Below are 25,291 nucleotides of genomic sequence, written 5' to 3' on the forward strand. Positions count from 1 at the left end.
AAATGGGAACGGGAACGAGAACGGGAACGGGAATTGCATGCGTTATTTTGGCATTGCAACGCATGCAGGGTTCAGCTAGTAATTATATATATTTATTAAACATTGAAAATATACATTGTTTACCAAATGTATTATTGTTAAAGTTCTAATGGAATCCAGATCATGTGTTTAACGATAAGAAATATTTTATTTTGTATTCGAACTCATTAAAATTAATGCTGTGTATCTTATTTGTGTCAATTTGACACCGCTTGACCACTAGGGTCAATCTGGAGTAGTACATATTCTTCGGAAACAATTCCTACATATCTCCGATATTTTATGTTCTATGCACATTTTTACTTTTCACCCATGTATATTTATTTATTAGTTTCATGATACAATTACTAAAATACTTCAATTGAAAAACCACTGTATCTTCTAAAAAAGGCTTTTAAAATTTAAGTTTTAGGTTTAGTCCAGAAACCAAATTTAACGATTATGAAGAATAAAGTTCGAGTTTTATATGTGTGCCGGTACCATTATTTGTATCTATGTAGAAGAAAAAAATCAGAATCCGGGAACTATGTAGTAGATTTTGAAGAATTCCAGTTAAACGGAATCGAAAGTTTTGAGTTACAGGGTTTCAGTTTTACTTTGTTATTAGGTACATATATGTACGTATGTATATATTATATTTTGTAGCCACTTTAAAACCATCCATTTATAGATTATGAAATAATAATTATACGATAAATTAATTGTTAATGAATGAAAAATAGCCTTGAAAATTTTAGTTAACATGGTAACAGATTTTTCAATAATGTAATTAACACAATTTTTTCTAGACCATTCTAATGATTAAATAATTTGTGTCAGTTGACTCACATGTGTAATATATAATCATTACTTTTTACATTGAACTGGATTCACCTCTTGAATTTTATGCAAAATACATCTCTCTACTATTTGTTTGAGCGAATAAATAAATGTCATTGACGTATTCGATACAAACTATTTCTATTGTTTTATAACAACAACGAAAATAAAAACCAAATAGCAAACTAAAATATGTATTTTATTTAATAATTATGAAATAAAATCGAACTTTTAAATGTGAATGCCCTAAATAAATACACATGTTGTAACATAAGGGTATCGACATGGAGTACATACAATTTATGTATATGTACATAAATGTCTTGCATGATGTAATACAAATTCAAATTTTCGTCTCACAAAGTGTCCCACACTTTAATCGGAGATAAAATAGCACCCAAAGATCATCAAAAAGAACGACATATATTAGTTTAGCTTTTTAAATATATTTTGTGATATTTTTCTAAGTTCATTCAATTGAAAAGATGGCAAGGGAAATTATTAAATATATTACCATTTTCAAAATGGTCACCTATCGTTTATTTAGCCGATTCCAATATCCAAGAACCTTCACCATGTAATCGCATAGTTTGAGAAGTACTGATCAATGCATCTCTTGAACTCGCGTTGGGTATATAATGACTCGTGTAACTGATCTCTTATCAGTTGTTTTTATTTAATCTGCGTACAGACGTTCGCTACTTTCCAAACTTTAATTAAGCAGTTGTTACATTAGATCAAAGGTAAGAAATTTGTTTTGTTAATATTTCATTTTCTTTTCGTTTCGTTATGCTGGCAGAAAACGTTGTCAAAAATTGGGTGTTTTGAATTTGTTGAGTCAAAAAATGAATAATGATTTACATAGGACACAAATTAGAGAGCTTCAAATTTGTCGATTTTCTCAATCCAAGTATTTTTAATTTTTAAGAAAGCGTTAGCTTTCTGCCAGTATATCGACGATACCTTACAATACACATAATTTTTTCCAAAAGTGTGTCTTATATGGTTCCCGGAAAAATTAGAATTTCACAAAAAAAGGTTGACACCCTCGGATAACATACAAATACTCCTTGACTCTTTTTTGTAGAATTCTATTGCGTTAGTTCTCCTTGAGCATCTTTGAAAGTTTGGATGTCTCGAGAGTAAAACTATCTCGAGTGCATTTTTCCGGTCACCCTAAATATATAATATAAATAATAATTAAACAGATACAATCGCCCTATTTTTATAGTATTTAGTTTTCGATCATCAGCTTATTTTCTAAAGTGATTTATCTATTTCTACCTGTGGATTATTTTGTGAGCTTCGGTGTTGAAAATACATAATAGTGTTGCATCAGCCAATCATAGACATATAAAGCTAGTTGATCAAACTAAACCCGTCATTTAATCGAACCCTTCGAATTAAGCTGGTTAGTCCTTGCAATTTTTCGGTAAATATTAATTTGTCTTAAACTTTCCAATACTGGAATGTTTCGTATGTACAATGTATATTCATTATAAACTGTTGATATTATACACATTTATAGATTAGCGTCTGGTTAAAGTTTTCTTTGTGGAAAAGTTTCCGCACTCCGATATATGCACATACACAATGACAGTGTTCTGTAAACTTAATTAAAAAACAAGTTTGCATTTATTTTCTTTATATAGTTGAGTTTCATTGTCAACATATTTTTCGTACGCTAACAGGCTTTTTTTACATATCCATATTTTAGTTTTAATACTTTTTTTCTTTAATATGTAATTAGACAATGATGAACTTTTATTTCAATAAAATATCCACTATTAAAATTGTTTTATGAAAACTATTTTTATAGTGTAGTATAAAATGTTTATATGTACATGCATTTTGATGTATGTATGTGCGTAATACATACACTTACAAACAAAGTAAAGCCACATGGCCTAATTTCGTCGAAACTATTTAAATCGTTTATATTAGAAAGTTGATTTGTAAGTTTTTCACATTTTCCACTTAATTGCTATATCTTCAATTTTGATACATAAAAGTGTTTTTTATATAATTTACTAGCTGAACCCAGCATGCGTTGCTATGCCACAATAACGCATGCAATTCCCGTTCCCGTTCCCATTTGTCGTCATTCCCGTTTTTCCCGTTTCCGTTCCCGTTTTTGGGCAATTTTTTTTCACAGTAATCTTCCCGGACATGCATATAACAAATCCTGAAAGTTCCATCGTTATCGGTTCAGTGGTTTAGGAGCCTATTCGAGACACACACACAGACATTCATTTTTATATACATACTAGTTGAACCGGGCATGTGTTGCAATGCCATAATAACGCATGTAATTCCTGTTCCCGTTCTCGTACCCGTTCCCGTTCCCGTTGCCATTTGTCGGAAAAACGCAGGCAGTGAACATATTTGAAATAATACAATTGTTTGTTTATTTTACCCTAACAACGCAGGTCGCGACGCGAAAACATTTGAAATTATTGCGTTGCAATGACACTAATTCCCGGTTTTCCTGTTTCCGTTCCCGTTTTTGGGCGATTTTTTCACAGTAATCTTCCCGGACATGCATACAACAAATCCTGAAAGTTCCATCGTTATCGGTTCAGAGGTTTAGGAGCCTATTCCAGACACACACACACACACACACATACATTCATTTTTATATACATATATAGATTTCCGATTATATACGAAGAGATTTTTACGTTATCTACATATGTATGTACGTAGTAACAATGGATAAAATAAAATTTTACCGATTTTTTGTTGATATACAGGTTAAACCATATTTCATTGAACACAATGAAGGCTAGAGTTTGTGTAGTCGGAGCTGGTGCTTCAGGTCTTTGTGCCGCGAAACATCTTCTAGGTACTGGAATTACTCCAGTGGTGTTAGAGAGAGCAACAACTCTCGGTGGAACTTGGGTGTACACGGAGACTACAGGATACGATGCACATGGACTTCCTATTCACACCAGCATGTATAAAAGTCTTCGGTGAGCATTTTTCCATACGTTTCATATTTCGTATACTTGACTAAAATAGAATACAAGCAATTTTATAAATTGTGTTTAGGACTAATCTTCCAAAGGAGATTATGGGATTTCCCGATTTTCCTGTGCCAGAAAATAATAAATCGTATCTTCCAGCTAAGGACATGCTTGCATTCCTTCAACTCTATTCTGATAAGCATGATGTTACCAGACATATAAAGGTAAATAAATATACATTGTGAAAATATTCCGTATGCAAGGAAATACAATTTTCTTATTTTAATAATAATTAATCATTATCTGATTTGAACTAAAATTAAATTTTTATTTTGCTTATGATACGTCTACTAAATTGTGCAATAAGTCATTTATCATTTAAAGTATGTATTAATATAACTGTTACATGGTAATTCAATGCAATAGTCCGTACAAATTATATTATTTCATTATTATTTAATCTAACAAATAATTTTATATATATATATTTTTTAGTTCAATCACTTTGTGAAGTTGATTAAACCTCGAGGAGATTTATGGGATGTTCATTACCAAAATTTAATAGATGACGAAGAAATCGTGGAAGAATTTGATTATGTGATGATATGTAATGGCCACTACAATACACCATTCATTCCAGATGTTAGAGGAATGCATACTTTTAAAGGTATTTATTATATTGCTTTAGAAAAAAAAAAACAGTTATATATAAATGATATTTAGTATATGATAATAATTATCTATAATTTCAGGTGACGTAATTCACAGTCATGACTACAGAGTACCAGAGTTATTCACCGACAAGAAGGTTTTAGTTATTGGGGCAGGTCCTTCTGGAATGGACATTGCGCTGGAAATCTGTTCAGTGACCAAAAGAGTTCTTTTAAGTCATCACTTAAAAGAAAAACCAAAGTCTATATTTCCCAAAAATTTGGTACAAAAACCAGACATTCGGGAGTTGAACGAAAACAGAGTTATCTTCACAGATGGAACTTGCGAAGAAATTGATGTAGTCTTCTTCTGCACAGGTTATAATCAAAACATAATTCTAATATTGTAGTTGCTATATATATTTATTTTTTTGTTTTTTTTTATTATTATAGGATATTTATATAATTTTCCATTCTTGGATTCAACCTGTGGTGTGACCGTTGAACAGAACTATGTACAACCCCTCTACAAGCATTTGGTCAACATTGAGCATCCAACAATGTGTTTCATCGGAATACCATATTATGTGTGTGCTTTCTCAATGTTCGATTTACAGGTATATTTTTAATAAAAAGATTTTTTTTATGATGCATAAGTGCATACTCACATATAATTAATTATTTTATTTCTTTGTGTTCAGGTTCGTTACTACATTAAGGCAATGCAAGGACATTTTAAGTTACCAGACAAGCAGCAAATGTACGATGCCAACAAGGCCGAGTTCGAAGACAGGACTATGCGAGGATATACAAAAAGACAAGCTCACTTGATGGGTCCAGTTCAGGTAATTGCAATTCACTATTATTAACTTGTTATCCATTGAACGAAAATACGGAAATGACTTTCATATAACAAAGGATAAATATTCATATTATCACACATGTTTGCCGTGAATATTTAGACTCTTATTTTGGTAGAATTATACCAAAAATGTCAACTCAATTTTGAATTACTTTGTTATTGTTTTTGCATAAAACAAAGACGAAAAACCTGTTAAGAACTGACTACCAATTATGGACTTTAAGAATAATAAACAAATCCTTAGTTGGCTGCATGTTCAATTTCCTGTTTGAATTTTAAATCTTATAGCTCATGTGATTTTGAATTGCTGGAATTATAATGCTATATAATAAGATGTATTATTGAAAAATGGTATTATAAAAAAGGGAATCTAATATATAATTTCGAAAGAGACTGTATGTATGTACATATATATCTTTGGTTGGGAATTTCGTCAATAATAAGTCAAAATTTCTATAACGAGTCGATTTTTTTATTTCGATTCAAATAAATTGAATAAATATTTACTATTAGATTCGCCAAGTTTACGCTGTTTATATTACAAATACTGAGCGAAGCCGGGTAAAACAGCTAGTGTCATATAAATTAGTATATATGTACATACTATAGGATTTTAAATTTGAGCTTGGTAAATGTAGTGTTCGTATTTTTATGTACTAGAAAAACTGCTTTCAAAAAGTTAGACGGTGGAACAAAATAATGATAAATTTAATGTTTTATCAAATGATAAGATTAATTACTATGTACACACAAATACGTACTGATATGAATATATTTATAACATTTTTGAAAGTTTAAAATATGAATTACAAAAACAAAACTGTTTTGTCTGCTTTGAGTGTAAATTTACGTTTGGTGTAATCGTCCGCTTAATTCGTGCAATAAACTTTGTTGTTGTCGATAAACTGTGAACCTATGGAACTCGCAGATCAATTATAATATATGTAAAATACGAATAATATACTGGGTAGATTAAATATTAAAATCCTAAATACATATATTATGTTTTTGTTATGCTTGATTAAAAATGTATCTCAATTAGCAACAAACATTAATGTAAATATTTGTGTGATACTAGAGAATTAAAATTCGTTTGTCGCCATCATCATTTATTTACGTAATAATGATATAATTACTAAAAACGATAATATAATAATAATAAATATAGGAGGAATATTACAATTCACTCTCGGACGAAGGCAAAGTGGAACCATTACCACGAGTGTTAACCACGGTCCACATCAAGACTGAAGAGATGTTTAAAGATGACATAGCTGGGTTTAGAAATTACAACATCAAGTTGATCAATGATTATGAATATTCTATTGAGCGTGCATAGTCCAATGGAGAAATTATTTAGCACATGCAACATATAAAATGCGATAAATAAGTGCCTACATATAAATGAAAAATATTATAAATATTAATCAAAAAATGCTTTATTTTAAAATGTTTTATATAAAATATAATAACATGATTAGATTATAAAAATTGATAATATTGACATCATTGCTATTTGTAGTATTATATTAACATATATTCATAGTGTGAGTTACAAAATGTAAACAATAAATACGATTTTATCACAAATTTTTTATTGTTATCTAAATAATATAATTTTATATCAATTAAGCAAATTTTCCTATATCAGGCTATTTTTTACATTGCAATATGTTGTGAAACTCATGAAAAAAAGTTATTTAAAGATCATCTTTTCATCTTTTTCGTAAAACAAAAATTTAGATTTAATAAATGTAAATAATTGGGTGATGCAAATAAAATGCAATTTAATAATACATATTTTCCTGTGTCAACAATCTTTACTTTTTATATGGGTACGATATTTAAAAACTGCATTATTGACTGGGATGTAGTTTTGCAAAAAATATCTAGTCGAAAGATTATATGTATTTCACAACTGTATTTTAAAAATTCTATGATCACAAAATTGTATTAGTTTTTTCTTATATTGCACAAAATTATTCAAGAAATTTCAGTGCTTGGAATATTATTTATGTGGATTGTATCTTTTTACTAGCTTCTTTTTATTTATAGAATCAGGTTCATCTATAGATACAATATACATAAGTATTTTAGTTTGATATTCTAATAATTCATTATTTCTATAACTTTCAAACCGTTTTAAAAATCAAATTTAATTGCAATATTTCTACTTACCATATCCTAATAATCGGTTATAAACGATTTACTAAAATCTTATTAACAGTAATAATTTGATATTACATATTTATTGCAATATTTCTTCTGGCTATATTTTTAATAATAGCCACATATTCTTTTTATTTTAGTTCTCACAGTGCTTCATAAAATTTACTAAAATTTATATTATGAGATGATTGGTATGAGAACTAATAATCTCATATATATATATATATATATATATATATATATATATATATATATATATATATATATATATATATATATATATATATATACATATATACATATATATATATATATATATATATATATATATATATATATATATATATATATATATATATATATATATATATATATATATATTATATGTATGCATTTCAGATAAAACATTTAGTAAATATATATTTCGCACATGTGTATATAATTTATTTTATTATAGAAAGGAGGCAGTGGTGTCACCATAATGGTTTCCGGAAACCCGTTATTTAAGCTAAAAATTCATAAAATTTTTGTCAAAAATTATACAAATCTTGAAAATTTAATGAACTTTCGTGTAATAGTTCCTTGGCCAAAAAAAAAAAATGTATTGTACATATATATTTTCAAAATGATTTTATGGAAAAAAAAAATCGGAAACCCGATGTTACAAAATTTGGGTGACACCACTGAAAGGAGGGATGTTGGAGTTGTTTTGAATAAAACGCATTATACTCATATATATTTCAGAATCTTACATATTACATAGAATATTATCTATTATAAATTATTTATTTATTTTCAGTGACGAATCTTCCAACAATACTAAAACAAAATTCATATTTTTTTAAATATAATAGTTGTAATATAACTTTTAATGATTTTTTAATCTTACTTGTTATTCCTTTGTATGATTATGTAATTCCTACAGCACGTTCTTTACCCGCAGAAATGCAGAATTGCACTGAGCTGTTCAAACCAGTTCTCCTATATACTATTTTTGTTGAGAATGAATTATGTGATTCAATACAAGGTTATTTTCGCAAAGGACAGAGTTTATCAACATACAATTTCCTTGTGCAAATTTGCGTTTCTTCTATATATGTAAAACAATTGAATCAGGTTTAAATCATTATTTGTACTTTTTCAGTATGTATTTCGTATTAAGTGTTTATCAAAAAAACTTCGACATTCAATAATGTGGTTAATATATTATTAAATGATGCTAATTTTGGATTTCCATATGTGTATATACATACATATAGATACAAATGTACATATGTTTATATGAACATATTTATTTTCTAATATATTGACGAAATTTTTAAAATTGATAATAATTGTAGTTATGGACACTGGAATTGTGTTTTATCGAATTCCTAGTGTATAGAATAAAATACAATTTTATACCTCTGTTAGTGATAAAAATTGGCCAAAGATTAACATTTATTACGCAACAAACATTATATTTAAACAATGGTAGATAAAATAATCTGTTTGTCTACATGTCTAATAAAAATATTTTATTTTGTTTTAGGAAAATTATTACAAGTCTTTGGCAGATGAGGCTGATACTCAAAGTCTTCCATCTGTAGTTACCATGATTCGAGACGAAAGCTCCCTACGGTTCCTGCACAATCTACAACATTACCGTGACGATGTTTACAAAATCATAGATGACAAAACGTACGAGATCATAAGCAATGGTCGAACGGATATCATTTCGTATTAGGATCTCAGAAAAGTTCTTCACGTTATTAACATAAATAGCCAATTTTCAATTTTAAAAACATAGATATGTATCTATTTATTTGTATAATTGTAGGTTATCGAATTTTTATTTTAAATTTTATTATTCAAATTTGAAAATCGAATACTCATAGCTATTATCTTATTTAAGACTTTGACTGATAGATTTTGACTTTGAATATGAATATGAACATCTCACTCGGAGTAATTTCTAGCAGTGTAAAGAAGCTGCTATTATTTTTACAATGAAACATGTGCAGGGCCGCCTTAAGGAATCCCGGGCCTTGGGAAAAAATAATTCCAGGCCCTATGACAACTAACAAAAGGATCTTGTAGATATATATTTTCATATGAAAAAAATCTATCTCTAATAGTCCGGGCCCTGAAACTTTACCCCGAGACACCCCCCCCCTCTCATCGGCCCTGGTTACATGTATTGTAAAATATGTATAAATAATTGTAATCTCAATATGTTTATTTTGGAACTTGAACTTGAATTGGAAGGTGGATGTGTAATTTTATATCATTTAAACATATTTATTACTAGATCTAGTATTATAGTTTAAACTACTTAGAATAATATGAAAATGATGTGGTATTATGAACTGCTTTTATATGTATTCAATAAATTGAAGTAAGAAAATGTAAAGAAGTGGTATTTTCAATTAACTGTACTTATTTAATTGAAGAGATTCAAATGTACACACAGAATATTCATAGAAATGAAACAATATTGCAAGAGAAAATATTTTATTTAAGCGTATTTTTCATATAGGTTTATAAAGTAAATTCTACTCTATATGGCTTTCTACACAACTTAATTAATAAAATACCATTTATTTGTATTGAACACCCAATACATAATTTTACAGCCATTCGATCCACACTCACGCACACACATACGCACACGCAAAGGTGTGAAATGTATTGATATAAGTTTTTATGTATGTTACAAATTTATACATAGTCATCAGCACAATGTTTTCATATGAATGTTAATAGAAATTCAACACACGATTATTAAGAGTGAAACAAATATGATAAATTTACAGTGAAATGAGAGCTCGGTATCATTATACATATGTATAATATTAAAGTTTTTTGAGATTTTTAAATATTGTGCTGATTGACTTTTGCTTAACCTCCACCATTAGAATAATCTAACAATGTAGGCAGATTGTGTGGGTGTTTAAAAAATATGCTAAACTTATGTACGCATCAAACTATCAATACACATGGTATGTATCACTCATTTTGAAATCACACTTTATTCTCACAAAATACGTTTTCGTCCCAAAGATACAAAACAGTCCATAATGTTAGTCAAAATTTCACATATAAAGTTATACAATAACCCTTAAGATACTAACTATCAAACACGTTTAAGAAATATGACATATTTGTACCAAAGTAATTTCATTAGAAATTGTTACGCTAAGGATTTTTAATTAACTTCGAGTTTGTATTATTTGAATTTTGAAAAAAAAATGTAACATTTGTAAAGAGAATGTTTTTACTGTAAATTAAATCACAAACAAATTTGCATGTAGCATGTTAACTGAGTCGATTATTTATATGTATGTATGACTGTCCTGACTACATATCAGAATCATTCGAACTTATTGAAACAATTCAAAATCAAATTATGTGATATCTAGGAAACATTAAAAAAAAATAGTTTCAAATGTACAGAAAGGGATATATCTACATAAAGTTTGACATATTAAAATTAATTCACCACTGATTTTACAATTCATTAGCTTAGAGACGCTTTTAGAAACAATTACACATAAACAAATAAGCATACATATAGAATCATTAACCTTTCAAAGTAAATAAAGGCACACCTCAAGTAACTTTTGCATACTTGTTTGCGTGACATTTAAAGTTTCTGTAAATTTTAATGAAGATGTCAAATATTCTCGCAAACGTTTACATAAGTTTGATCGAGTTAGCATTTATTCAAAAATATAGCGAATCATACCTGAGGTATTCCGCATAAGCGATTAAAGGAAAAAAAGAAAAACCATCGAGAGATACATATCTTTAAAGATAAAACTAAAAACAGTGCAACAAAATTTACAAATAACATTCTATGTGTAGTGGTTATTCTTGCCATCAAGAAAAGAAAGTCAACAATGCAAAATAAAATAAGAAAAAATATAATAACAGTAGCACCAATAACAATGTATTTCATATACACAATATCCAACATGCAATTTATGGAATAGATAACTCAATCGTTACCAACCGACTGTCTACGTGATAAATGATACTTGTTGTTAGACAAAATTACATTCCCATAAATCACATGTTTGATATACATATCATACCCAAGAGTCCTCGAAATGACTACATGTGAACATACACATACATATACATATTCTGCATACACATTCATATATGTACATATATACTGAATTCTAGTGTAGTCCTTCTGATGACTGCTATACACACAAAAACACCTTCATATAAGTTACATAAGTTGTTCAATATAAATTTGAATTGAATATTGACCAGATAACTATGACTAAGAATTCCTACAAAAACCCTGCTTTTCAATATTTCCACACACAATGCGCATATAAACTATATCGTTGTAAATTGATTACATCACGCGTCGACGTGTCCCATTTTCAATCTTATTACATGCGCAAGCGCCAGTCATCAGAATAAATGAGATAACTTCTTCTATGCTGAATATCAAATACTTAAGTCAAAATTCAATAATTTTAAGTTGTATATCAGAGTATAAAAATTTAATTGGCCATTTTATCGTTCAGGTTGTAAACCTCACAAATTTCCATATTCACATTCCTCGGACATTTCTACAGGTATATAAAAATATCAAATTTCTGCCTACCCTGTGAAAAGCGATAAAGTTATAAGTGACACTTTTAAATTTTTTCATTTTGATAATACAAATACAAACGTACTGTGCATATCTCAAAAACACAATTTTGCACAAAAAGATTTGTCAAAAACTTTTTTTTTTTTTGAAACTAATAGTTTCAGAAATTTATATAAAAAATCTAATTTTATGGAAAAAATGTTGTAATTCAAATCTATTGATAAAAAATTGAAATCACTTTCAATTTTATTACTGATGCTTTTCTCTAAACGTTAAATTACAATTGTCATGGAAACATATCAGTGGTTAGAGCGAAAAAAGTATGATTTATAAGGAACAACTTTCAATATGAATTCAACACAAAAATACCAATACGATTTTTTTTAAATATAATATATTGGTAATTAAAATTCGGAACGAAGGAGATACAATTTTACGACAGAATTTTTTGAGAAATATGATTCGATTCACAATACATAAAAAATAAAGTAAAAATTAAATGTAAGTAGAGGAAAATGCTGTATATAAAATTAAAATTCTACGAGTAGGACATCTATTAAAAAATAATTTGCAATAAGTAATAAGGAGTATTTACAAAGTTATACATATATAATTTTTCAAGTTTCTTCTTCAGTATACATTTAAATCACAAGTCCTTTTTGACAATCTTACATCTCTAACTGAAACCTGGAAAAAATAACTTACGCTGGATTTATTCCTTGATCAAAGATGCAAAATAAAATGCAAAGATAAAATCAAAGATGCTCAACTATAATAATTATTAAATATATTTTTAATATTTTAAATATGTAATAAAAATATCTTTTAAATACTATCCATTTAAAATTACGTTTTTGAATATATTTTTTTTTCATTCTTACAAAAAAATTCTATTATATGTATATTGTTGAAGAATTTGAACTATAAAAATATAGTCGACATATACTTTTAAGTAAACATACATTAAGTAAATCAAACTTTACAATCAATTTGTTAGTAAATAGCCATATTAACTCTATGTTAATACAATACACACGTCAACGAAATTATGAAAATACTGTATTTTAAATATGTAGAAATGCATTCTGTACAGAATGATATCCTTTTTAATTTCAACAACACATTTATTGAAAAACGTAAAATTTTTAAGATGATAACGTTACTAGTAAAATATTGCTCATTCGACAATATAGACATATCATACCCAAAATGATCTATATAATATTTATCAACTGAAATATGAAATTTTTATGTAATATAAAATATATCTTCTGAAAATAGCTACATATGTATAATATATATATATACATATATGTATGTATGATATTATCTGGTAATCATTTTTTTTTTATAAAAATGGAAAAAAAATCATTAAATGTAAGATGCAATTACCATTACATTTTTATAGAAATCAAAAGTAGCAAATATGGCTACTTGACGAATGCAATATTGCATTTCCAATCTTTTAACATGTACTTTTAAGATAAAACATAAACATCATATTTACATCAAAATAATTAAAACAAACACAACTGTTTACTTATATGTGATGTACACATAGTTAGGAGGTTGCCAACTCATCTAAGTATCTATTGGTATATCAGGTTCCATTTGTAGAGTTTGGAATGATGGATTATAGTATCCAGCTTTATAGTAGGTATCACTAGTATCTGGAGCAGCTGCCAATCTCTTTTGATACTGAGCCAAAGCCACCACTTCACATTTATGAGATATTGTCTGCACATCATTTTCATCTGTGTGTGGCGACTCGAATAAACCTCCCTAAGAACATATTTGTTTTTAGATGAAATAATCCAAGGATGACAATTTGTACAGTAAGCATAGTAAGTATATTAAAGATATTAAAACTCACAGGAGATGAAAGTTTTCCCGGACAACCAACAGTTTCTTCAGGATGGTAATACCATCGTACCCGGACCGCCATGTTGCCCTGCCAACCTTCCCAAAGAGATTCAACCTGACCAATATATGGCCTATCTGGCCGACCAGTTGATAAAAAGACTGCGGAGTCCCCGACCTAAAACCGAAAATTTCATTTTAATAAAAATAACCAATAAATCATCTCAATTACTGACATATGTAATATGAATACGAACATTAATTATTTCACTGCCACGTTGAATAGAGCGATAGAAGCATTTTCTAGCTTTACCACGTGCTTGAGGACGGCGATGACCAGATCCATTCCAGGACCACAACTTTGCTCCGGCTGGTAAAAATGCAGCCATTTTACTTGCACTCCCGTTTCCGCTATTTTCTGATGTTGTTCGAGTTTTAACTGTCTGCAAAGATGACATAAAAAAGTATGGATAAATATGAGAGAAATAAAACTAGATAAATATATTGTATATTTATTTACCTTTCCAGTCTTCTCTTTTTTAATGGGAGAATCATTATTGACTTTTGGAGTACTTTTATCTTCGACTACAGAATCTTCATTTACAGGTTTTGTATCGCGAACTTTAGAATTAATTTTCTTTGTAATTTTTGTTTTCTTAGTTATTTTAGTTGCTTTTGCAGTATTATCTGCATCTTCTAACACAGAGTTATTTTCAATACATACATTATTATCTGGTACAATTTCTTTTGATATGACGTTTTTAATTGCAGCCGTTTTTTTCAAAGGCTTGGATGTTAATGGCCGTTTCTTGATAGGTTTTGGTTTCGATTTCTGAGAAGTATCTGGTTCAACAACAGTTTCACTTTTGGAGTCGTGATTAAGTTGCGATTCTAAAACAAGTTCATTTGAATTTGTTGTTGCAGTATCCAAAGCGATAGAAGGCTTAGTAACATCTATATCTTCTTCCTTTGTAGGGATAAATGTAGCTTGACTCAACGGAGAAGACAACAACGAATTTTTAATTGGATCGTCACTAGAAGATCCTGATTGCTCTTTTGAACTAGAATGATGATGTCGTTTGTGTTTACGGTGATGCTTTCTATGATGCTTTCGATGCTTACAATGTTCATCACAGCATTTATGTTTTTTCTTTTTCTTTCGAATGAACTCTTCTTTGTTTGAATTTTCATCTCCACTTCTTGACAGCAATCTTTTCAATTTTTCTTTTTTGTGTTTTTTCAATCGCTTGCGTTCTCTGTGACTAAATTCTGCTTCAAGTTGAGAATGCTCGGACGTTGAAATTATAACGTCCATACTACTTTTTGGCATTTGACAACTGCTAGATGTTAGATCTAAAGAATTCGTAGAACTGACTGATGTGTTGTGCTTTTTGTCATCTGTACTGTTTACACTAGTTTGGCGCCTTCTTTTTCCTAATGTCAAAAGAGGATTTGGATCATATTCTAAAAAATAAAATACACATACACATAGATGCACAAAAAGTACATTATTTACTTGCTATTAGACAAAATACAATAACAATTATGATTTTTTTTATTCTTACCTACAATAGGGTAATCAGGTTGTAGAAGTCTTATATCTTCGAGAGCAATACGACCTGAATCTCCATCGTCGAACTCTACAGACACAAACTTTTCATCATTGACAGGGTCTGGGGAAGAAGGTTCAGCTACTGTTCCTGGATATAAACACCTGTATTGCTGAGACCAATATGCACAGAGTCGTGTACCTGGCACAAGTTCCTTCGTTGAAGTGGGACAAACCTCTGAAATCTGACAAAAATAAATTAATAAACCAGATGTACATATGCACTTAACTTGTATCATCCAACCCTTAGATGCGATGGTACTTACTGCATCGCGTAATGCCTCCTCTCTAGAGAGTATATGAGGTCTGTTGCCACGTTCACCATCTAAAGTAACCGCATACACGTCAGGTGCACGTATGGCTTTTAAGCATCCTGCATAAAACAGTCCTCCCATTGCAGTTAACACTCGCATTTCTCCACTTCCCAGTGTGTCAAGAGAGATAGCACACTGGCCCTTGTCAACTTTTACAGCTTGTGAATTGTCAATTGGTTTAGGTGATGGTGTGTCTAAAAATTTGCTCCCTCTTCTTTTCTTGGGGCTTTTTTCGCTATCACTATCACTGGAGGCATAGAAATCATCGAAATTTCTCTTTTTTGAACAGTTAATCTTAGGGATATTTTTTTTGTGCTTGAGTGCCAACTGGTCTGTTTTAATTTTGTTTTTAAGATGAACTTCTTGCAAGCTTTCCATTGATGAGCTTTGGGATTTAATATCAGTAAGATTGGACTGAGAGCCACACCAGTCGTTAATTTCATCTTCTTCTGAATAATCTTTGAGTTTTGGTTCTGCCTTCAATTTAGGTCTCATTTTACTTGCAGTGTTTGTTGACTCTCCACTCAATAAAGAAGCATATTTCTGTTTCACGTCATAACCAACAGGATACTTACATTCTGAAAGGGAACTGGCAGGACTAGAATAGCAGTTATTATTATCAGATTTTTGATTACTTTTAAGTTTTACATTTTTATTAATTTTTGAGTAAAGCTTTTTAGAATGAAGATCATCTTCATAAGGCCTAGGGGGATTTGTTTTGGAATAAATTATTCCACCTTTGTTTGTAGACATGTTTAATCTACTTTTGGCAGCAAGTAAATAGCCAACTAAGCTGCTTTTTGATTTTGGTTTCTTGGCTACAATTGTTTCGGTAGCAATTTGTGATCCGGGCGTAGATAATAATTTCTTTGGCCTCCCAACTTTACGTTTTTTGGATGATCCCAAGGTGGCTACAGATGATTGACTACTATTACTATCTGCAATCGGAGAGATACTTCTTATGCGATCATTCATACTACTATTTTCATCTTCAGATTTTATGTAGTTCGAGTTTCTAGATGGAAGTTTCCCACACTCATCTAACGTTTCATCATGAATCGGTAAAGTAGGAGTAAAAATTCCAGTTGCTTTAGTATTAAAAACAAATTTATCTCTAGAATCGAGACATATATTTGAGCTTAGAGATTCGGATGCTGTAGATTTTTTTCTGGGCCTACCAGGGCCTCTTTTGATTGGTTCTTCAGTTAGTTTTTTAGGGGTCAATTTGATAAGTTCTCTTTGTGTTTCTTTATATAATCTCTGTAGATCCGCAAGCTTTTTTATCATAGTCATCTCCATTGCATTCATTACTTCGGGAGAGAAGTTTTTCCCTTCCGCACAGGTATGTTTATCACTTTTTCCACAATCACATTTAGAAGACGTTTTTGACTTATTATCAAAAGATGGGCTGCTTAAAATATCTGTACTGCCGCTAGAATTACTTTTATTTTTTTGCAGAGATGACTTATGTGATTTATCTTTCTTAATTTTGTCAAAAGATTTCCTTTCTGCTGAAGTTCGTATGGGAGTCGTTTCTTTATATTTCTTTTCGTAAGTCCTTATTCGTTCATCTTTTATAACATTTGAATTTTTATTTTTAAGATTGGCAAAACTACGATCGACTGAATTTCTTCTGTGTTCAAATAAAGTGCTATGGTGGCCATTAGAATATGTATCATTGTCTGTCTTATTTTTATGTCTGAATTCATCTTTTGGTTTAACTTTTAAATAATCATCTGGATAACTTTTATCAACCCTTTCTATTTTTATACTTTTGACAGGGGTTTTTTCATATTTATCAGGTTCTGGACAATTATTAGCAATTTTCCTTTCTTCAACTTCTTCCATAAATCTTTGTTCTGCCAAGGCACAAAGTAAACCAAGCCCTCCGAGCGAATTGCCTTCTTCACATAAACTATTTCTATATGTCTTTGTAGGTGAAAAACTAAAATGCGTACCCTCTACATCTGTCACAGACTTGGGTGATTTCGGTGAAGTTTTTATTAATATTAATGGAGGTGGATGAAGAGAGTTCTTGACATCTACAGAAAGAGCGGACGTAGACGGATGGTGATGATCGCCAAGAGTTGGCATATCCAACACAGAAGTCTTACACAATTCTAAAGATTTAGACCTGGTTTCGAACTGTTCAATACTGTTTGACAATAACTCTAAACCGCTTAGATCTAATTGCTTTTGAGGAGCAATTTCAATTTTAGACTGCATTAACGAAGGCGCCTCCATTGAAGTCTCTGGAGAAATGTTTTGCTCACTGTCGATAACGAGCCCACCAGAACTTGCACCGTTAGAACTGGGATCCGACAACGCCTCCGACTGAACGATAACCATTAAATTATCATTGTTTAAATCTCGACTGTCTTCTGAATATTTCGGCGGAAAACTAGTATCGGCACTCATCGAAGTGTTCAATATTTTAATGTTCGTGGACGTAACCATCGTATCGCAAGTCATGAGAGCGGAACCGAAACTCAACGTGTTGCATGTCTTCGATTCTTGCTTGGTTTGGAACGTCATCGAGTCTTCGCTCTCGTTTGCGATGTGCAATTTAATGTTTTCCATTGACGCATCTAACTTCTGAGGCAAGAGCGAGAAACTCTTCGTATCCTCGACGGCATTGTCCGAATTCGTGAACGAAGGTTGGCTGCAAGGCACCTCGTCCTCTTCGCTGAAAGTAGGCGTGTCGGTTTGGTTTGAGGCGTCTTGGACGTCCGGTGGAGCACCATCAGGAGGTGGTGTGAGGCAAGGTGCTGCCGTCACAACTGGAGCTGCTATCGGTTGGGGCACGGTGATAATGGGTGAGCCAACTTGCGATCGACAATCACCCAGTTGGTAAACTAAAAATCCCGTTTCTGGGATTTGAGGAGGGCACTCGTCGAATTTCATTATGGCCTGTTTCGGTCGTTTGGGATCGGCGGCAAGGGCGACCAGTCTCGTACTATGCGTTTGGGTGTGGTGGTGCAAAGTTGTGGACGCCGTCAGGAGCTCAGCTCCCAAGAGTTGGAGCGGAGCCATGGGCGGTGGGAGTAACACGCCAGCGCCAACCCCGACCCCTACTCCGACGCCGACTCCTCCATAACCACCCCAAACGACGGCTTGTTGATATTGTTCTGTAACGTTCAAATCGGCAATTTCAGTGAGAGTGTTTCAGGTATAAAATTAGCACTACATTTGCATTATTAGCGTGTACCTGCGGCAGGCATTAGTATGAGAGCTCCCGTCGAGGGATCTCGTACAAGTTGCACTCCCGCGGGAGCGGTGCCAAGTCCCGTCAACGCCCCCATAGTGCCCATCGTCCCCATTCCTCCCACTCCACCGACGCCCATCATGGAGTCAACGGTCATTTGAGCTGCAAATTTCATTTCATTTAATACTAAAATCAGTTCTAAACTAAAACCTACATACATAGATATATACATATACACATTTGAAAGTGGCGGAAGTCCAATTTTCACTTCCAAAAACACTATTTCAGTTTCAGACTTAATTCACAATTTGTTATCGCTTATTTTTATTCGATATGTCCAGAATCTCGGAACAGCAGAATAAACCTATTACAGGCCAACACTATTTTTAAATTTTGTAAAACACAAAACATTATATTTAATGTTTTGCGAGATATGGTCTCGAAATGAAGAAAAGTGGACTGACGCCAATTTCAAATGTAACATACAATATACATAGATATATCATTTACTAGTTTCATAAAATGGATAAAAAAAATGAAGTTTATAACTACATTTAATAAATGAAACGGTCTACATACATTAAAGACTGAGACGTTGCAATGTGGAATACGAAACGCGCAATACGATAAAATCGCAGACTGATAGTGGAAAGATGAAATTGCTGCACCGGATTGAATTTCAATGCGGAATGTAAATGTTGAGAATCGTACTTGTACCAATCGACCCAGAGTTTTCCGAACTGTAAACCTTACACATATCAAGTAATTACGTACTTACCTACTTACTTAACGATAAAACTGTTTTATAACGCTACAACAATTATAGAAATAGCAGATCAGCGAGTTAAATGAAATGCGCAGAAATTAAAAAAGAAAAATAATGATAAAATACATCGCTTTTCAGTTATTTTTAAATCGTTTCAAGTAAAAGATTATGGTCCACTGGGTGCTTGAATTTTTCCGTAAGCGTACCTACAGGCTGTTTCCGGACACGAACTTTGCGGAAAGAAAAGAAAGAAGAAAGGAAATTTCGGACGCGATCTTTCCGTACATGATTTTTGCGGACACTGATAATTCAGTTAATAACTGATTACCTCGTAAGTTGAACAATTCAAACACTTGCGTTATTTTTAATTTCGATATACCTAATATTAAAAATATTTTTTGTCCGAAATAATCACAAAAATCATGCACTGAAAAAACTGTCTGCAAAGTTCGTGTCCGGAAATATCCCGTACGGAATATTCTCTGAACCAATTCAGTGGTTTTTCATCTACGGTTGAGATGTACTTTGTCCATTAATCGAGTACAAAAGTGTACGTACATAATTTTTTTATATCTATCTATATACACATACATAGTACACGCTCTCAACGGAATTATTCAAAATGTTAACTATTTTTCACCATCATCGAATCATAAAAATCGATTGAAATTTCCAACGTTGACCAAACCGCGCAAAATGTCGAAAGTTTCAAAACAATCGGGAAACCGTAGGAATTTCAGCTCAATCGTTTGCGAAGTGAAGCATAGAAAAGCCTAGTAAAATATATTTCATCAATAGCAACAGATTTATATTGAATCCGTTGAACCGTCCGAAATTATATGCGAATCATATAATTTCGAACGGTTGGGCAGCGTACGGAAATATTCCGAATTCCGGTAAAAGTGGTTAATTATTTATAGTTTTGGATCATTGTGGCATTACAGGAAGAACCTAATGCGCCACAATGGCCTACATTTGATATAGAAGAAAAATAAAGATAAAAAATAAGTAAAATTCATACGCAAAATGTAGAAAATATGTGGATGCGTGTGAAAAGAAAGATGAAGCGTCGTTTTGATTCACATTTAGATGAATTTGTATTGAACCATTTGATATATTCCATTTGCAATATGTGGAATATTTCCTTACGCTGCCCAACCGTCCGAAATTACATGCGAACCAAGCAGTATATATGTCGGAGTATTTCATCAGGTAAAAGTCGAGTTAATTCAGGGCACGGCAATACTAGAGTACTCGCAAAGAGCAACCAATCGCAGGAAGGAGCGGGTCGACCGAGTCTAGAGGGTCCGCCCTGTCAAGAATTCCGACTTTTACCCGTTATTTTACATAACATCGCAATCATTTTCATTTAAAAATGGAAAAAAAAATCCAACAGCCAAATACACTAAAGCGTGGAGTTCATCGCACGAAGACAGTGCAAGAATGTGCAACGCGCTCTTGCGAAAATCACACCAGAAATTAAATCCAAAGACAACAGCAACAAAAAAAAACACTGTCTGATCAGGCCATACATAATAGCTTTGCATGAGTTTTCGTTTCCCAAGATCTTTTCGGGTCACGAATGAGCAGCAGCATCCACACGTCGCACTTCCAGCGCACGTTGCTGAACGGCCGAAGTGAAAGCGATCGCGATAAATCCGAGCCAAGTAAGTAGCCACAACTGCACAAATCCGAATAACTAACTCGCTTGAAATAAACCGCGAGATATAGCCAGAACTAATGGGCGCGCATAAAAAATGCACACACACAAAACAAAAAAGAGAAGTGGCGGCCGCACTAAAAAAACAGTTAATTTATTCGGCACTCTGACGGCGCGACGTAGTCATGTGACGAGGTGTGGCGAAGCCCCGCCTCCCCGGCACGCCATTGGTCCATCCGAGAGGAGGGGGCGTTCCATGCAAGTCCCGCCTCCAGTGCAAGCTACTAGCCCGCTTAGGAATTTGATAAACAATGGTCGTCCGAGTCTTTGTTGGTAAATATCGCATTCGAGGTGCAACGCAACAATTGCGCTCGCACTCGGATCGTAATGCGATAATTCGCCCAGATAGTCGGATCGCCACGGTGACTCTGTCGGATTGCCACGCTGGGTAAATTAGAAAAAACGCATCCATGTGTACTTATCTAATTTAGAAGCGATTAGGTGAACAATGGGTCCCCCCTAATAAAATCAAAATCCATCACATGACACACACACACACACTTGGGACGATTGCGTGTGTGTCTTATCTATCTGACGGCGAGTAGTTTCAATTTCGTATTATTATTGCTGTCGCGTTGTTATTTTTGATTTGTAGACGGACGAGTAACGTCGACAGTCTGCACATATGGGTCATAATTATCTCGAGTGACAGACGGTCAAATTCGGCGGAGTTATGTCTAACGCGTGAGATTTTTTCATACATATGTATGTGATAGAAGGTGTTGCACTAATAGAAATAGATAAAAATCAAGGGCGTCATTTCAGCTTTTCCCAGGGGGGGGGGGGCAAAATTTTTGAGCAGTTAGGAATGACTTTCTAAGTGGGGGGGTATTATATAAAAATAATTGTATTCAAAAACAACCATAAAAGGACACCTAATAAAAGGGGAGGTGACATTTTAGGTCAACTTAAAAATTTGAAAAAAGTTTACGTCGTATCGATAAGAATTTCAGTAATCGATACTAAGTTTCAGTTCGATAGGACTAACGGTGTTCAAAAAATCCCCAAAATACACAGACACATTTTTTCTAGATCATGAAAACGTGATCAGTGATCGATTCTGAGTTCGAATCAGTCAAAATCTCGAGTTCGAATTTTCTATTGTTACTACGTACGTAGATAAGGTAAAAATGGCAAAGTTTGAAAACGATTGAATAAGAACCCAAACTTCGTCACGTGACAAAATTGATTTTGAACTAAGACGAGGTTAGTAATTAGTAATAAAAATAGGATTTTTTTCTCGCTCAGTGTTGTCAGACAGTTTTATTTGATGTTGGCCTTACGTTCATCTATTGTTACACTAATACGAAGATAAAGTAATGTGTATATGAGTGTATGTATATGAATTTTAACTATTTCTTTTAATCATTTTTTCAATAATAGAAAGGCAACAATTTAAAAATTTGACAATTTAACAATTTGTTGCGTATTTCCCAATGTATGCTCCCAAATATATTTTCTTTTTCTGGGAAAAATGGACGTGTATAATTCTTTAGTGTACGGTGGTTGTTGATGTTGGGTGTGCTGTGTGTAAAAAATTGATTTCATGAAAGCCTAATTGAAAAATTCATTTCTAAAGAGCGAAGAATCGATGTTTTAAGAAATATCAATTTTTTTATTTTTCATATACAGCACACCCAAAATCAATAACACCGTACACCACTGGTATGTTTATACCTGACAGTGTTTTAAAGAATTTCAATATTCTATTTTTGTTGGTTTAATAATTTAATTCAAATTCATAATAATAGATACATTAAACAACGTGGATAATACTGTTCAATTCTAGGGGGGCGGCTGCCTCCCTTCAAATGAAGCCCCTGACAAAAATGGAAGAGTAAGTAGATGAGTGCTCACATATCATAGTAAACATGGGCATCAATTTTCGCATTTAAGTCATACGTAGTTTTCTTCTCGGAAACTGACATGGTATTAAATTGGACTGACCTCGAGTCGTGAATATATATTAATAGCATTAATTACAATGAAAGCAAATATATTTAAAAATTAGTTAATAAACCACCGATAGATATCTATATCCAATGGCTGATTACGTGCGGTTAACCGCAATTCTTGTGAAATGGTATTGTCATTTGTGTATTTTTCGAGATATCAAGTGGTGGATTTAAACATATGTATAAAATGATGAATCGATTGAAAACAAACATTCAACACAACACACATTTTAATAACACGTGCGCAACTAAAGTGCACAGTGGAAAATAAAATTGGACAATGAACCATGTCTTCTACAGTTTCAATTACTATAAATAAGTAAATACATTCATGATTTTTCAACCTTTATATACCAGAGGTCATCTAGTCACTGTTATTATTAACTCAAACGAATAGAAAACTGTGATCGTTGATGAGAAAATGAGGGCAAATCTGCCATTTTGTTTATTTTACATTCTTTTTCATTAAAAGGTAATCGGCAACTTATCACAATAAAAGTATGAAAATGCTACATCAGACCTCTAATTGGCTCAAACTATCTGATTTACACCATATTCATCGTAAATTAACACACTTTCAATTAGGCACTCAATTTACTTTTTTTTTATTCAGAATGACAACTCAAGTAAAAAATCTACACACCACCGTATCAGAACAATATCCCATATTCGTATTTAGTTTTCTACGTCACATTTTTGTCAAAAGCGATGTTTACGTGTTTTTCATATTCCTACCATTTACCAGCAGTAAAATGAGTTAAGAAACAAGTAAGATAGATATTCACCTACATATATGAATAAAAATGAGTAGTATATACATATTGTAAAAATAGTATATACATATTATAAAAATAGTATATATATACATATTGTGTGATACTTACGAGGGTACTGCCAGAGGGCGGGGGGCCAGTGCGGCAGGTGGGCGGAGCGCTCGTCAGGGCCCGCAGACGCCCCCGCGCCACAACCTGCGAACACAACCAACAATGATTAGTTAAGTCACCCAAAAACAACAGAAAATCATGCCAATGCATCGCATCATCGTCGTGTTGAAAAAACTCTTCTCGTCAACGGTCTGTTTTTTAACGACACGTATCCAAGTGAATGGATATTTTAACTAACAAGTCAACCAAAATCCTCACAGAAAAATTGTCAAGTATAGATAAGCATAGAACAAACTGCAATCAGTAGGAAAGTGACTACTCGTTTTTAATATTTATATATTATACTTGTGGTCAAATATCGAACCTAGCATGGCGATAGAGCATCTCTTATCTAAAATTGGTGAAAATAATTCAAAAGTGCAACCGGTAAGCTTGTCTAGGAGATTCGGAGCCTGCCTAGTACTAAAATATAGAAAGTTTATCGTGTAGGTACATATGTACAAAACAGAGCATCGTCAATCAGAATATGTATGTAAAAATGTACAAATGTGCACATACTCATCATACTTATCGTATTCCAATTACAAATACGATATCGAAATGATTGAAATTCATAAGTGATGTGTAAGGCAGTAGTCAAGTACCAATCTACATATGCCCTTATCGGTCCAGAAACATGAAACATGTCGAAAATGAGTAAATATGTATGTATATGTGTATGTAGGTAATTGTATACTTTTTGTCATTTTTAAAATAAAGTTGAGGTATGCACCCATGAGATTTTTTTAGGTTTAATTAACGACGGTTTTGTATTATTGTATTACTTTATTAACATTAAACCAACAATAAATTCAATCAAAACTAAGTATCGAGTAGTTA

General features: G+C 32.0%; 2 protein-coding genes across 2 annotated transcripts in view; one reads left to right on the plus strand and one right to left on the minus strand.

The window, feature by feature from the left end:
* The first annotated feature begins 1,519 nt into the window (after positions 1-1,519).
* Positions 1,520-9,894, plus strand: Fmo-1 (Flavin-containing monooxygenase 1). Its single transcript, XM_077428638.1, has 8 exons — positions 1,520-1,601; positions 3,612-3,830; positions 3,910-4,048; positions 4,320-4,491; positions 4,577-4,852; positions 4,928-5,091; positions 5,176-5,319; positions 9,037-9,894. The coding sequence occupies exons 2-8, from the start codon at positions 3,637-3,639 to the stop codon at positions 9,229-9,231; spliced, it is 1,284 nt and encodes a 427-aa protein (XP_077284764.1). The 5' UTR covers positions 1,520-1,601; positions 3,612-3,636; the 3' UTR covers positions 9,232-9,894.
* A 3,077-nt stretch (positions 9,895-12,971) lies between these two features.
* Positions 12,972-25,291, minus strand: part of wge (BAH domain and coiled-coil containing protein winged eye) — an 89,440-nt gene continuing 77,120 nt past the window's right edge. Inside the window, exons 7-14 of the mRNA XM_077429380.1 lie at positions 24,413-24,496; positions 19,091-19,249; positions 15,835-19,010; positions 15,525-15,753; positions 14,480-15,393; positions 14,217-14,402; positions 13,973-14,137; positions 12,972-13,881 (exon numbers count right to left, since the gene is read on the minus strand). Coding sequence (XP_077285506.1) covers positions 13,681-13,881; positions 13,973-14,137; positions 14,217-14,402; positions 14,480-15,393; positions 15,525-15,753; positions 15,835-19,010; positions 19,091-19,249; positions 24,413-24,496 — 5,114 coding nt within the window. The 3' untranslated portion in view covers positions 12,972-13,680. The remainder of the gene's footprint in view (positions 13,882-13,972; positions 14,138-14,216; positions 14,403-14,479; positions 15,394-15,524; positions 15,754-15,834; positions 19,011-19,090; positions 19,250-24,412; positions 24,497-25,291) is intronic.

Source organism: Arctopsyche grandis, chromosome 4 (genome assembly GCF_051622035.1).
Source record: "Arctopsyche grandis isolate Sample6627 chromosome 4, ASM5162203v2, whole genome shotgun sequence".
Classification (NCBI taxonomy): domain Eukaryota; kingdom Metazoa; phylum Arthropoda; class Insecta; order Trichoptera; family Hydropsychidae; genus Arctopsyche; species Arctopsyche grandis.

Bases quoted from the DNA above. Each gene is read 5' to 3' on its own strand.
- Fmo-1 (XM_077428638.1), top strand. From the start codon at position 3,637: ATGAAGGCTAGAGTTTGTGTAGTCGGAGCTGGTGCTTCAGGTCTTTGT. The intron at 4,049-4,319 runs GTAAATAAATAT...TATATTTTTTAG, and splicing joins ATGTTACCAGACATATAAAG to TTCAATCACTTTGTGAAGTT. The intron at 5,320-9,036 runs GTAATTGCAATT...ATTTTGTTTTAG, and splicing joins ACTTGATGGGTCCAGTTCAG to GAAAATTATTACAAGTCTTT.